Source organism: Topomyia yanbarensis, chromosome 3 (genome assembly GCF_030247195.1).
Source record: "Topomyia yanbarensis strain Yona2022 chromosome 3, ASM3024719v1, whole genome shotgun sequence".
NCBI classification, from domain to species: Eukaryota; Metazoa; Arthropoda; class Insecta; order Diptera; family Culicidae; genus Topomyia; species Topomyia yanbarensis.
In genome coordinates, this window is record NC_080672.1 from 179,007,439 (window position 1) to 179,024,224 (window position 16,786).

Sequence of the window (16,786 nt, forward strand, 5' to 3'; positions counted from 1 at the left end):
GATGCCGGTCAAAAAAGGGTTCCGGTTACCGTAAGAGTCCCGCAGGGCTCGATCCTAGGCCCGGTGCTATGGAACCTCATTATGACGAGGTTCTGAGACTGAAGTTGCCTACTGGGGTCAAGATCATCGGCTTTGCTGACAACGTAACCTTGGAGGTCTACGGGGAGTCAATCCCAGAGGTACAACTAACCGCAGAACATGCGTTCAACACGGTGGAGGAATAGATGAGTGCGAGAGGCCTGGAGCTCGCTCATCATAAGACTGAGGTAGTTATCGTCAACAACCGCAAGTCGGCACAACATGCAGTTATCCATGTGGAAGAAGTCGCGATCACTTCACAGCGGAGTCTGAAGTCTCTCGGAGTTATTATAGATGACAAGCTGACCTTCGGCAGCCACGTCGAATATACATGCAAGAGAGCATCGACTGCTGCTGCGGCTCTATCGATGATGATGTCCAACAGCTTAAAGGTGTGCGCCAGTAGACGTAGGTTACTGGCAGGCGTTGCCGTATCTATCCTCAGGTACAGAGGCCCGTCATGGTCAAGAGCACTGAGGTAACCAGGAGTGCTTCGAGCTACGTGGAAATAGAGGAGCTCGCGAGCGCACCAGGGTGACCTCGGTCGCCAGATGGCAGCGTGAGTGGAATATCTCCTCGAAAGGTAAGTGGACCCACCGGCTGATACCTAACATATCGAGCTGGGTGGGAAGACCCCATGGGGAAGTTCACTTCCATCTGACACAATTCCTGTCAGGCCATGGCTGTTTCCGACAGTACCTCCACAGGCTCGGGCACGCGGAGGTCCCAGACTGCCCGGACTGCCCAGGTGTTGACGAAACTGCCGAACACATACTGTTCGTATGTCCTCGGTTCGACATCGAAAGAAGAGCAATGCTTGACGTCTGTGGCTGGGACACAACCCCTGATACCCTTATTCAGCGGATGTGTCAATCGGTGGAGAAGTGGAACGCAGTTTCGGCTGCTACCACCCAGATTGCTTGTAGGCTACAGGTAATTTGGCGAATTGAGCAACAGACGACGGGTACGACTAACTAGTGATTGGTTAGTTGGAGCGAAAAAGGCCGAAAAAAAGTGAGTGAATGGTCTGTCCATGCTGAGGCAGGTTTGGCGCAGCGACTGACAACCGCGTAAGGGGTAAACCCAGCCACCATGAAGCAAAGCAGAAGAGTGAGTGTATAGGCGTATATGTGGACTGCCTCATGCCAAGATGGGAGGGTCGTAGCGTAGTATGTTGGAACTTAGCTATCGATGCCTCGTGGCGTGGCAGAGGAGTGAAAGGGTGAGCATCCAAGTCAGTCTCACACAGTATGTTAAGGGTGAGCACAAAAGTCAGCCTCACATGGTCTGGTGAAGGCTAGCACAAAAGTAACGTTCAACGCATTAGCTCAAATGGTAGGATGAATAAGGGTACCTTGTACTCGACTTTTCGCTTCGCTCAAACGGGAGCATTTCACATTTTCCAGGCAAAAATTTTAACTATGTTTTTTCTTAGGTACGTAGCAAAGATGATGATACCTATTTAAGCGCAATCCAGTCACTCTAAGTCGAGTTATCAACTAAATAATGTGACATACTGACTAATGAGATGAATAAGGGCACGTCTACCCTATGTGATGATAACTCCGAAAAGTAATCAATAACACCCCGGTTTACGGTACAACGCTTTGAACAAAAAAACTACTAAAATCTCAACATAGCATTTTTTTAGATTTTTAGAGCAATTTTCTTCGCAAAGCACTTCGCAGGTTGTTTCTATATCAATGATATAATGAATAGAAAATCAATGTTTTTGACAACTTATCCAATCGGAGAATTCTCTTATGCCACGAGGGGTGGTTCAATTAACACAAAAATTTGCATTATATATGGCCCTAGATGAACAATTTCCTCAAATTTGGTTACAATTCTTGAAGGTCGCTCTCAAGTTTGCACTAGTTTGTCACTTCGAACGGAATAACCCATATGTAATATGATCGTGTCGATTGTTTTAAGAGTATACTTACAGTACAGGCGAATGGTTTGGTTCCAGAATGTAATTTCATATGAACGTAGTAGCTGCTAGGGGAAGATAACGTTTTTCCACAAATTTTGCATGTTTGCCTTTTACTTCTGCTTGAGGCGGTGGAATGACTCTGAAAAAATAAGGCGCTCATTGGATATTCGTTTATAAAGCAGTTCTTATATAATAGTAAAATTAATCGAAATGTAAAAACCTAGACAAATAGAGTTAACTGTTTACATTCCACTCGAAACTGTTTTCATCCCACCTGTTGGTTGTCTACATTGCATGAGTTCTGATTCAATAACCGCAGCAATAACCAACTCTATTGTCGAGCAAAGCCAACGTAACTCCGTCATCAAATCAGACCCTGATCACAATAAAAATCTAAAAGCTTGGATTCAACCCGATAAGCTCATAGTATTGGTCACAATGTGTGATTTCAAGTTAGTCTCTATCTGCTTGACGCGCGCGTCTAGGCATCTCATTATGTTTTGCCTTTCTCATATAAAGAAAGGCTATGCAATCACTGTAAAAATCGACATTTTAACGGAGGCCCGGAGGGCCGCGTGTCATACACCATTCGATTCAGTTCGTCGAGATCGGCAAATGTCTGTGTGTGTATGTATGTGTGTGTGTCATTTAAACTCACACAATTTTCTCAGAGATGGCTGAACCGATTTTCGCAAACTTAGTTTCATATGAAAGGTAGAACGCTCCCTTAAGCTGCTATTGAATTTTTAGTTGATCCGACTTCCGGTTCCGGAGTTACGGGTTGAAGAGTGCGGTCACACAGCAAATTCCTATATAAACTGGTACCACCATGATGTTCAAATGATGTAAAACATATTAAAATTAATGTAACATTACTCTAGTTTGCGGGTCTGGATCACTAATGATCAATCAAAGCAGCTTTGACCACATTGGCCACCTATGACAGTTCATGACGCCCCCGGGGAACCCGCCAAGTTCCTAAGCTAATATCACACCCATTCCCCAACGAATTCTCTACCGATTTTTACAAACTTGATTTCAAATGAAAGATACAGTAATACCATTGACTGCTGCTGAATTTCATTCGGTTCTGACTTTTGCTTCCGGAGTTACAGGGGTGTTAGTAAGGATACACTGGAATTTCCCATATAAATCGGTACAATCGTAATACCTCAGAGGCTAAAAACTATTGAAATGGTCACCAAATTACTTCTAATCCCAGATCTAGATCACTGATTGCCAATCAAACATTCTTTGAATATATTGTCCACTATCGACGATTCCGGAAGTCCGGAATTCCGGGCATATTCCACAAATAAAGTCACATCGGTTCTTCGGTGATGACTGAACCGATTTTCTCAAACCAAGTCTCAAATGGAAGGCAAAATATGCAGCTGAGTATTGCATCAGAGCCCCTCCGCCCCGCCCCCCGCTTTGCCCTTAGATCTCCCTCCTTCATCACTACCGTCCCCTTGGACCACCCTCACGCCCGCATTTCCTTCATCCACCCCGTATACCAAAATAAGATGAAGGATTTCTGACGCATCCTCCACTCCCACTCTACTAACCCCCCATTCCCTCCACTTTTAAACCCATTCCACCAACATTTCAAAATATAATCACATGAAGATAACATTGAACTCATGCTGATTAAGCTAATTAAATACTATTCTTTTGCCTTTCTCATATAGAAAGGTTACACAATTGCTCCAAAAACCGACTTTCTAACCGAGGCCCGGAGGGCCGAGTCTCATATAACATTCGACTCAGTTCGCCGAGATCGCAAAATATCTGTGTGTATGTATGTGTGTATGTATGTATGTATGTATGTATGTATGTATGTATGTATGTATGTATGTATGTATGTATGTATGTGTGTGTATGTGCGGATTTGTTAACAAAATGTCCACATCGGTTTTTTGGGGATGGCTGAACCGATTTTTACAAACTAAGATTCAAATGAAAGGTATACTATTCCCATAGGTTGCTATTGAATTTGATTTTCAACCGACATCTTGTCCCGGATTACGAGTTGAAGAGCATGGTTACAAAACAAAATTTGTTGATTTGTCCACATCGGTTTCTCGGAATTTTCTGAACCGATTTTGACAAACTTGATTTTAAATGGAAGGTCCATCAGCTGCTGTTGAATTTTGTGTGGATCCGAGTTCTGGTTCCTGAATTACAGGGTGATACGTACGATCACGCAGCAAATCTCGATTCTAACGAATTCTGCGATGAATGTAAAAAGGTGAAATTTTTGCTTTTCTCAATAGAAAGGTATTGCAATTGCTCTGAAAACCGACTTTTTAACGGAGGCCCGGAGGGCCGAGTGACATATACCATTCGATTCAGTTCGTCGAGTTCGGCAAATGTCTGTGTGTATGTATGTATGTGTGTATGTATGTGTGTGTATGTGCGTATGTGTGTGTATGTTACAAAAAATGTCACTCATTTTTCTCAGAGATGGCTGAACCGATTTTGACAAACTTAGTCTCAAATGAAAGGTACAACGTTCCCATAGGCCATTGCCATTGAATTTCTAATAGATCCGACTTCCGGTTCCGGAATTACAGGGTGATGAGTACGAACACGCAGAAAATGTCGATTTTAATAAATTCTGCAATGAATGCATAAAGGTGAAATTTTTTCGAAAACATGACCACAACTGCTTCGATTTGTAGTATTAGGTCACTAACATCCATTCAAAGTCTATTTGGCCACATTGGCCACCATCATCGGTTCCGGAAGCCCCGGCGGAAGTATCTAAATTCAGAATAACAGTCACATCGATTTCTCGGAGATGGCTAGACCGATTCGACTAAACTTGGCATGAAATGAAAAGTATTGCGTCCCCGTTAATGGCTATTTAATTTCATCCCGATCCGACTTCCGGTTCCGGAGTTATAGGTTGTGTCGTGCGATCACATAGCAAATTGTGATTCAAACCGATACTCCGATGAAAGCAAAAAAGGTAAAAATTTCGCTAAAATGTCTCTCAAACAACTTAAATTTGCAGTTCTAGGTCACCGACGGCCAACCAAACTTTCGTTCACTACATTGACCACCATAGACGGTTCCGGAAGTGCCCGGGAAAAGCGGCCATCTTTCAAAATTTACGAACTCACATCAGTTTCCCGGAAATGGTTGGGCCGATTTTCACAAACTTAGTCCCAAATGATAGCTATAATATCCCCACAGATGTTTATAAAATTTCGTACAGATCGCTTATATGGGGCCGGAAATATAGACTAAATCGTCCGGTCACATATGAAATTCCCATATAAGCCGGAACTCAAATTTTTTTTTCGATGGGGGGACCCAATGAAATTTCAGAAATCGAATTCGTATTTTTGATGCCAAACATCTTTAAAATGCATGAAACGTCGAGATTTTATGTTATCACGAAAAAATTTTTTTTTGTAAAAATTGACTTTTTGGGACTTTGCCGATTTCGCACCTTTTTTCAGTTCAATATTACCGTGGCTGTTTTTTCTTCTTCAAAACTTTAGAACTCGAATAATGATTTATTTTACAGTATATAGTTGTCATGTGATGTACAATAATAAAATGTAATATATGCATTTAAAAGCTTTTAATGAATATAAACAACGCACACATTCTCGTGATTTATGATTGAGAAAGGCACAATTGCACCGCTAGGTGGATTAAAATAGGTTTTTTTAAATAACTTTAATAAACAAGTAACAAAAATCTATCATCATCATAGCGAATATAATAACTTAGTGTGACTAAATAAAAAAAAATCTTCGTGGTATTGCATAGTAATTCAAATAACTCCAGAATATGAAAATCCAAAAAATCGGTCTGCAAAGCAGATTTTACGTGTGAAATACATAGTGTTTTGAACTCCGTCAATGTTGCTGCATGTTTAATATGTCTAGGTATCGACTTCTCGACTCGAAGGAGTTTTGTGATCTACTAAGTAAAAAGTTTGGTGTTCTTGCATCAGACGCGTACCTATGTACCTATGCACATCACTCCCTCTTTCAATTCGATCACACAAATATCGAAGCAGCATTCCATTCATATTTTTAAAAATGAACACCATTGTCAAGTAATAAATTCTTTGCTTCACAGAGAGCTATTGTAATGCGTCTAGCATGAAACGAGAAGAAGGATTTGGACTAAGAACGAAAAGTGTATCTGTTACATTTTAAAATTAATCGAGTGATTCTATTTTGCAACGCTGTAATTTGTGTTTGATTGGCAAGAAACAAAATGGACGGGCAGAAGTCAATATGTGGTGAAATAATAGATTTATATTATAAAATTTTACTACTATGCCATACTTTTTAGCAATCTTTTTGATGACATTGTCGATGTGAGACTTGAATGTTAACTTGTCATCAATGATTATTCCAGGATATTTTAATTCACTAACGCAATCAATAGTCTCGCCAGTTATTTCAACGTTAACGTCAGGCCTAGTATTAGCCGAAGAGATAATCACGTATTTAGTTTTAGCAACATTTAACTTTAATTTTAACCAACGAGCAAGGGAATGCAAGTTTTCAATCAAATGTGCCACGGCTTCATCTATATACTTAACTGTAATGAACAGAACAGTGTCGTTGGCAAACAAATTTATGCCACAACGTCGTAAAACTCGCCTCATGTCATTTATATACATAATAAATAAAATAGGACTACATTGCGGCACTCCAAGGGGATTGCTGAGAGGACTAGATACAATATCGTTAAAGCTAGTTTTCTGAGTACTATCACATAAGTAAAGGTCTCGAAATTATCTCAAAAGCGCGTTTCAGATCCAAAAATACAGCTAAAATAGTCTCTTTAACCTGTTAAAGAGTTAATGGGGCAGTACTCTTCGGTTTTATCCGTTCCAGTAACTTTGGGAATAGGAATCACAAGTGATTCCTTCCAAACTTTCGGCACGTGCCCAGTTTGTAGCGATTCATTTACAAGAGTCAGCACATCGTGTCCGATGATATGTAAGCAATCCTGTATCACTTTTGCGTTGACATTATCGATACCAGCCGATTTTCCAAACGAAAAACAAATATCTTTCAACTGTTCAAAAGTGATTGGGTGATATCCATCAAATCTACAGTTAATATTATTCAGTTGTGTTATTTCCACAGGTTCATTGACCAGCTCAATACTTTGATTGATCAGTTGTACACTGTTAACGAAATAACTGTTCCATTTTTTCATCTATTATTTGTAAAGATTGCTCTTCTACTCCGTTAATAGTTACGGACTGAGAGGAACTAGGTTTAGGTTTAATTAAATTCTTTAGGATTTTCTATAACTCTTTGCTTTTGTTGTGATGTTGGTCGATCTTCCTTTGAATATACTCACATTTGGTCTTTTTCAATGTTCTTAAATACATATTTCGCGCGTGTGTGTACCCTAGACTGCCCAGAAAAATAATGAATTTTTTAAAACTCAATCGGCCCACCCCTGATTCGATTCCTAGTCCCACCAGGAGTTCTTGCACCAAATTTGAAGTAAATCGGACAAGTCTAGCTACCGGACCAACGTGCCTGAAATTTGCATGAGATTTTTCGACTTTTTACATGGAGAAAACCCACTAACTCGCATTTTTACCGCTAGGTAGCACTGTATACATCGTATTATCACTATAAGTGAAAATAAGAAAGATAAATTAATTGTCTACAACTTTTTTGAAGACTGCTAGTCAATCCGGCTTTGTTAAAAGAAGGTATTAAAATTTTAACGAAGTGATGTCTGAGTCAGTTTTCCATGGGGCCTAGCAGTGCAAGGTTATGTATCAGTACTCGAATCACACGAACTATACATTTTTGTGAAATAACCGTTAGGTTTAGCTCAATAGTATGTTCAGAAGAATTATGCCACATAATACGAGTTATGCTTTGGTTGGAAAATTTTAGTTCCACCTGTAACCGCATAGAGGGCGCCAACACTAACTTTTCATAGAAGAGAGATAGAATATCGAGATGTTCGGGAGAATTATTGAAAAATGCCTGTTCTACAACTTTGTGGAAGACACAAAATCTCCATCTCTTTCCGTTAAAAAGTTAGTATTGGCGCCCTCTATGCGGTACAATGTGGAACTAAAATTGTCTAACCAAAACATGACTCCTATTATTTACTACAATTCTTCTGAACATACTATTGAGCTAAATCTAACGGTTATTTCACAAAAATGATTAGTTCGTGCAAATCGAGTACTGATGCACAACCATGCACTGCTAGGCCCCATGGAAAACTGACTCAGACATCACTTCGCTAAAAGTTTAATAACTTCTTTTAACAAAGCCGGATTAACTATCAATCTTCGACAAAGTTGTAGACAATTAAATTATCTTTCTTATTTTCACTTAAAAGTGATAATACGATGCGAATAGTGCCACCTAGCGGCGAAAATGTGAGCTAGTGGCTTTTCTCCATGTAAATTGTTGAAAAATCTCATACAAACTTCAGACACGTTGGTCCGGTAGCTAAACTTGTCCGATTTGCTTCAAATTTGGAACAAGTACTCCTGGTGGGTCTAGAAAACGACTCAGGGATGGGCCGATAGGGGCTTTTTTTCCTGTCACCCTAGTGTACCCATTCCAAATTTTTATTCCTTTTACATTTCAGGCGCAAAAGATCTAAAGAGTACCAGCTGTTCGAGTTATTTAAATTAACATACTTTTGAGAAACTAAACTATTTGTACACTCTTTTAAGACGCCGGTTAGACCAGTTGCCTTGTTATCTAAATTTCCATTCAATTCCGCAAAATCCACGCTTATCGAAACCCGTTTAGACATGGCTTGTTTCGAATATCTTGTCCAGCATTTAATTTTAACTTTATCCTCCTCACGGTTAGATTCATTCTCTAGCTGGTCGTCAAACGGTGAGATAGCATAGTCTTCACTAAAGGGATTGGAATGGCAAAGAGGCGCCATGTTCCGCCAATTCAGCTGTAGAAGCTTATAGCTGAGTTTAAATTCAGGACGGACGTTTCTTTGTTTTTTTTAATCTCTTTAGTTCTCACAAGTCTCCTATCTCATCCCTCCACGCGAGTCTAAGTCTAATGATGACATTTGGTCCTTAGACCGGCGACGACTGGGTGCTATCAGCCTTCTGCCGATAGTAGCAGAATGAGAGGGTGCGAACAAATATAATCAAGGAAACAGTACCGTAAAAATGAATATCTGATCGGAAATCAGCCGCAACAAGGCTTTAATCTGACTAGTATCGATGATCGTGGGTCAATACGTAGTCCGTACTGAAAATTTACCGCGTCTGTTTTTATTAATTTAATTTCAAGTTCCGTTATTGCTAACCAGCCCGTGTATTAGGGTAATAATCCTTTGTATTTCTCTTCAATGATCATTTTTATCGCTTGTATACGTGTATTTTACAAATCATCCGATACGTAAAATAGGAAATACATACCTTGATTTATAACATCTCGCGCTATCATAACTCTCTGTCAGTATAACGTGTTATCACTCGGTAGTTTTCAACCAAATAAATATATCGTAGAGAAGAAGTAGCGAATTCTGTCTAAATACTATTACAATAGATAGTGATCCGGCCAAGTACGCAGATAAGATTAGCTTTTCTAGGCAATACTCCCACGGTCGGCTGTGTGGAGTTCAAATTGCTTTTGTTTAGGAAACATAGGATACTCACGGTAGCCGGCTGCCCAGAGTTTAAAAAGAACCAAAAACTAAACAAGATCTTTTCTTTTTCGAGTGATCGTGTACTCGAAGACTAACTAAACAACTACATAACAAAATATTCTTTACAGGTCGCATCGCTTGCTTGGAGCGAATCCTAGACCTTATACCCTTCCAAACCACCAACTCCGCGACACCTATGGAAGAGTCTGATGAATCGGCGTCCTTCCGTTAAGTAGGTGGAGCATCAACTCTTCCCGTCTACCTTATCCTTTATCCTTCCTCGTGTACGATGGAGATGGGGGCGGCCGGCAATGATGGCTATCATGTGTTGAGGATTTAATATGGGTCGGATTGGTATGAATTCCTACTTACTACTTCCTAAGCAACTCTTATTAGATAATCAGCAGTCATACATGATGAAGTCAGTGTGCAATCCGCCATAATCATCGTCACAACGCAACGCAACGGTTAGATTCATTCTCTAGCAAAATTGAAATCGTCTCATGGTCTAAAATTTTACAATCGGCCTCTACATACGAATCAAAATTGTAAAACACGTGATGTCAATGTTCTATTGTGTCTGGAAATTCTTGTAAACTCACTAACCGTTTGTTTGAAATTGAAAAACTCAGCCAACTGCTTCAACTGATTCGAATTTTGATCGCTGAGCTAATCAATATATTTTTTTGTTATACGTTTATTTGTCATTTTATCAGTGTTTAAAATTAGTTATCTAATATTTATATTAATTTACAACTAATGTCTCTTGGATATTAAAGGCTAAAATATCCACATCTACCCTATCATCTTGACTGTTTTGAATGAACGAGATGTAGCAACATAATAGTTACAGAACCATTGTTCTCGTTGTCACCTCGAATCGCTCTAGCGAAGGCATCAAAAATTCATTTACGAGCAGCCGCCGTCCTCCAGTCACTGCCAATAGTTGTTGTTGAAACAGAGTGCACGCATTCCCCACTCTACGACATTCAAAGAATGTGTGCTGTAAAGTTTCGATTTGTTCACCACAGTGTGTACAGTAGGGTGTCCTAAAATGACATCATGTTAAAAAAGTCATCGGGCTCACTTCTTAAATGAGAGGTTAGGGTATCATGACCAATTTCTTCTTCGGAGTGATTTTGTTAAAACGCTCCCTACTACTGGCGAATTTTGATTTTTTGTAAAATGGGCCGATTTTAGGTAAAATTTCAAATTCATGCTTGTTGAAGTGCTCATGAACTGTCTTAGATTTTTTTCAGTATTTTTTTATTTTTCTGGAGATCCAAATGGAGAAGTTTGGTTAGTTAGTTTGTACAAATGTTGGATTATAAGAGCGGCAGAGCCTTTAAAACTTGGCAAAAAGTATAATTTTTGGTGTTTTTCATTAGTTTTTCTTCAAAACTGGGTATCCACAAACTTTTAAAAGTATAGCAAACACTTCAAATAGTTGAGCCAAATATAGTGGCGTACTTTTGCTGAAGAAAGTGTATAGCTACGGCTAATGGGGTATGAGTTATATAAGTTTTTGTTATATAACCTTCGACATTTTCAGCAATTCATAAAAAATAATAATGTTCCAAAAAATAAAACAATTCAAATATGTTTAAACCATATATTGTTTTTTGAAAAATAGAAGGAAAATGATTTAAAACGGCGTTTTCTGTTTGTCTTTAGTGCCGCAGGATCGGGTTTAATGAGAATTTGATGAATTGTTGTACCATCAATTATAAAAATAATGATAACTTTACTAATGATGCCAAATCCTTAATTATTTTCTGAAAAGTTAATTCTCCATAATTACTTCTTGGAGGCTTTTTCACCAAAATTGTACTAGAAGATGCGCTATATTCAGTTGCAAAACTTTTTCGAAAGTACAAAGCCTTCAAAATTGACTATTTCGGAATTGTGTGATCTAAAACGTAAAGATCAGTTTTTTTTGCCTTTCTCATATAGAAAGGTTATGCAATCACTCTGAAAAACGGCAACCTAATCCCGGCCCGGAGGGCCGAGTGTCATATCCCATTCGACTCAGTTCGTCGAGATCGGAAAAAGTCTGTATGTGTGTGTGTATGTATTTGTGTGTGTATGTATGTATGTGTGTGTATGCGTGTGTGTATGTATGTGCGTATGTGTCAAATAATGTCACTCATTTTTCTCAGAGATGGCTGGACCGATTTACCCAAACTTAGTCTCAAGGTGCAACCTTCCCATCGGCTATTGAATTTTGGATCGATCGGAATTCTGGTTCCGGAATTACGGGTTTCAGAGTGCGGCCACACAGAAATTGCTCATAAAAACTATAGGAAAAATTAAAAATAGAATTTTTATTTTTGATGCTAAATGTGTTCAAGGTGCATGAAACGTCGAGATTTGATGCAAACTCGAAAAAAAATTTGACGACAATTAAATTTTTTGGATTTTGGCACATTTTTGCCTTTCTCATATAGAAAGGTTATGCAATCACTCTGAAAAACGCCAACCTAATCCCGGCCCGGAGGGCCGAGTGTCATATCCCATTCGACTCAGTTCGTCGAGATCGGAAAAAGTCTGTATGTGTGTATGTATGTGTGTATGTGTGTGTATGTGTGTGTATGTGTGTGTATGTGTGTGTATGTGTGTATGCATGTGCGTATGTGTCAAATAATGTCACTCATTTTTCTCAGAGATGGCTGGACCGATTTACCCAAACTTAGTCTCAAATGAAAGGTGCAACCTTCCCATCGGCTGCTATTGAATTTTGGATCGATCGGAATTCTGGTTCCGGAATTACGGGTTTCAGAGTGCGGCCACACAGAAATTTCTCATATAAACTATAGGAAAAATTAAAAATAGAATTTTTATTTTTGATGCTAAATGTGTTCACGGTGCATGAAACGTCGAGATTTGATGCAAACTCGAAAAAATATTTGACGACAATTCAATTTTTTGGATTTTGGCACATTTTTGCCTTTCTCATATAGAAAGGTTATGCAATGACTCTGAAAAACGTCAACCTAAAACGTCAACCTAAATTTTTTTTTCAACTCGCATGAGGTTTCTGGATTTTAACAGGGGCGTAGTTGATGCTTTACGGAGAGGGGTTACACCCCCCCTCTACTGTTCACTCCCCTCCTTTAAAAATCTCCTTAAATCACCCTTCAGACCACCATCCCATCCAGCCCTCATACCCCTCCCTTTCAACCCCATCATCTTTAAACCACCACTATATCGCAAAGCATACCAATTTAAGCTGGGGAGTCGTTCGTTCATGGGACTTTCGCCCTCCTCACATACCCACCCCCGCATGACAAAATGAGTTAGCAAGCAGATAACATTAATCTAATGCTGATTAGGCTAATGAAGTATGATATTTTTTTGTTTCAAGTGTTTCACCGTCGACACGTAGCTCATCAAGTTCGTGGCTGGCATGCCATTGTGTATAAGTGCAAAGTGTACTAAGAATGTAATGGACATTTCCACAATTATGTTGAACATAAAAAGCCTCCGCGCCATAGTTTAGAGAAATGAGAAAGGCACAATTGCACCGCTAGGTGGATTAAAACAAGTTTTTAACATTCACATCACCCTTCTGCATTTTTTTCACTCTAAGGTACCTAACATGGAAATGAGACCTTATATACAAAATCTGAATACGTTAATCAATTCGGCATACAAAAATACGCCATAACTTGCCACTAACTCGACATATTTGTTTAATTTTCATGATTTTCAACCCCACTAGATGGTTATTAATATACTAAATATTTTTAAAAAAAATCGTCAAATGCTCATAAAACCGATTCTGATGTAGAGCCAAGCAGAAAATGTCATTTTTCATCAATTTCCTCCTATTTTACGAAAAACAAAATGCGGACTAACCACACTGTAATTGTTTTATTTTGTAGAATAGCGTTATTTTTGATGAATAGCATAAAATATCAAACGGATATCTAGCAAAAACTTAAATAACTCATACCCCATTAGCCGTAGCTATACACTCTCTTCAGCAAAAATACGCCCCTATACTTGGCTCAACTATTTGAAGTGTTTTCTATATTTTTAAAATTTTGTAAATACCCAGTTTTGAAGGAGAACTAATGAAAAACACCAAAAATTAAATTTTTTACCAAGTTTTAAAGGCTCTGCCGCTCTTATAATCCAACATTTGTACAAACTAACTAACCAAACTTCTCCATTTGGATCTCCAGAAAAATAAAAAAAAAAATACTGAAAAAAATCTAAGACAGTTCAGGAGCACTTCAACAAGCATGAATTTGAAATTTTATCCAAAATCGGCCCATTTTACAAAATATCAAAAATTGCCAGTAGTAGGGAGCGTTTTAACAAATTCACTCCCAAGAAGAAAGTGGTCCTGATACACTAACCTTTCATTTAAGAAGTGAACCCGATGACTTTTTTTAACATGATGTCATTTTGGGACACCCTAGTGTACAGTTTTCTCCGTCCGTTCGTCTCATGGTGGGCAAAAGTTGCCGGTGCGGGACCTTTTTATTTGCCCACATATACAAGGCACTGCACTGTTTAGGTAGCAGCTTTCGAGATGATATATTTCTCCATATCCGTGTCCAATTTGCTGCGGGATTGGCAGCTTCAACTCTGGCTCGGTCTGTACGTTCAATATAGAAGCGGTGGATGAGATCGGCGGAAGGGTGTGTGTGGATTTGAAAAGGGAATGTTGCAATATTTTCTAGGATAACTTTCAAACAGGGAAGAGGGTTTGGTCGGGGGGGATTTTCTTGGCTGAGGAAGGAAGAGTAGTAATGGATTCGATCTCCTGTAAGTGGCGATTGATTAGCAGCGCTTTACATTTCATCGCTGGTAGTTGCAAAGTTAGACCGCCATCGTCTTTACTGCGCGCCAGTTGCTGCATCGGCACCGTTGCGCAGATTTGCTGCCATGTACCACATTTTAGACGAAATAAATGTGTTCAATAGCGTTACTTTTGGATGTAAAGTCAGAGTGCATCCATACCTGCCGTATGAAATTCGTGATAAGACTGTCCCAGTTTAATGAGACCGTTAATCGGATCGAGTTGGCAAAAATCATTCCTAGGATTTTAATGCTGTTGTCCGTCTGAAGCCATGGCACCGTTATAGGATTCGTCGTTAGACCCACATCAATAGCTGTAGTTTTTGTTTGATCCAGACGGGCACCAGCTACACGTTCGAGCCGCCTGAAGAAAACCGGCTTCTCATTCAACTGGTCTGCGCTGCTAACAATTGCACTGATGTCGTCCGCATATGCAACGATTACGTCTGCTCCACACACCTCTTCCAAACGCTTCAATAACGGGTGCAGCTGATTTATGAACAGGTGCATCGCTAGAGGGTCTCCCTGCCTTACCGATCGCTGAATGGGGAAGGGTGCAGAAAGGTGTCCATTTATTAGCAACCGTGACGAAGAAACTGCTCTTATATGGGAGAGTAACTCAACCAGCGCAGTATTAAATCCAAGCGCACGCATGGTGCGAAAGAGAAACTGATGGTCCACCCTATCAAACGCGTGGTCGAGATCGAACGACACCAGTTTGCCCCTTCGCTTGTTTGTTTTAGCTGAGCAATTTTATCTTTCAGTGCAAGGGTGGCCTGAAAGATGTTTTTGTCGGAATTGGAGCACTTTTGTGAGTCGGTTAGTACATTATGCGATCGCAGCACATTTTCGAGACGCTGCTTAAGGATCCGAGAGAGGATTTTGTAATCATAGTTGATTAAACTTATTGGCCTGTACGCACGCGCGGTTTCCCCTGCACCACGTTTCTTGACCAACACGATCACACCATTGAGGAACTGTGCGGGTAAATTTGATCTGATTGCCTCATTTAAAATAAGGTTCAGTTCGCGATGAATGACGTCGAATGTTCGTAGATATAATTGTTTTGGCAAACCGTCGGGGCCGGGTGATTTTCTGAATGCGCTGGTGCGGATTGCGGTCAGAATTTCAGTCGTCGTAATTTCGTCCATAGTGGCTTCATTTGCGGGGTCGTGCTCAGGGATCACTCTGTTGCATTGGAAGGGACCATCTTCTTCTTCTTCTTCTTCCACTTCGCCACGTGCGTACAGGTCGGTGAAAAATTGAACCATATGATCCTGAATGGTAGCCGAATCATCGATGACTTCGTCTCTCTCGGTCCGTAGGTGCTCGATAGTTGTTTTCCGTCTCACTCGTTCCCCTAGCTGGTACGTCGAGAGAGGTTCTCCCGCCACATGAGTTTCGTTGATCCATATAAACATCTCAGAGAAGTTACGCTGGTGTGTGAGCATTTCAGCCTTCAGTCGATTGATGGTGGTGAGCATCGAACGATTGTTTTGGTAGTTGTCGTATGCCTGGCGTAGTAAGCCGTAAAGCCGCTGTTGCTCACGATAGAAATCATCGAAAGCAATTTTTGATTTCCATCGGAAAAAAGATTTTATTTTTGGCTTGGTACACGACAACCACCACTCCATCCACGATGGGAAGCTTCGGCGCTGACGAGTCCAGTATTGCCACTGTATTTGGAACTCGTTGATGTTCTCAGCGGTTAGAAGATGGGGACGGAGTAACCAGAAGCCACCATCTTGCGGTCTGTCCGAGAGAGGAAGACAAATTCTCACAGTGGCGGCTTTATGGTCCGAAAAACAGCAGACATGGACCGCTGTTGATCTCAGCTGATTTCGGAGGCCTGCGCTCACATACATACGATCGAGCCTGGAGGAAGCGTTGTGCGTAATATACGTATATTCGATCTCGCGTGATCGGAGATGCTGGCAGACATCGTGAAGGTGCAATTGTTGAACGGTGGCTTGTAGAGCAGGACTAGAGTTGTTTCCCGTCGCATCACATAGCCGCAGTACGCAGTTAAAATCCCCCGCTAAGATGGTGTGTTCGGTGCGGTGACGAAGGTAATAGGCGATTGTTGTATTAAAAAATCGCTCACGCTCGGCACGTTGGGCCGTACCCGACGGGGCATATATATATATATATATATATATATATATATATATATATATATATATATATATATATATATATATATATATATATATATATATATATATATATATATATATATATATATATATATATATATATATATATATATATATATATATATATATATATATATATATATATATATATATATATATATAT

General features: G+C 39.8%; 1 protein-coding gene across 9 annotated transcripts in view; it reads right to left on the reverse strand.

The window, feature by feature from the left end:
- LOC131693897 (zinc finger protein OZF-like) overlaps nt 1-16,786 on the reverse strand; it is a 411,867-nt gene that overhangs the window by 266,611 nt on the left and 128,470 nt on the right. For all 9 annotated transcript variants that reach the window (XM_058982163.1, XM_058982156.1, XM_058982160.1 and 6 more), the window contains one exon: nt 2,025-2,153. In XM_058982163.1, coding sequence (XP_058838146.1) covers nt 2,025-2,063 — 39 coding nt within the window. In that variant the 5' untranslated portion in view covers nt 2,064-2,153. The remainder of the gene's footprint in view (nt 1-2,024; nt 2,154-16,786) is intronic.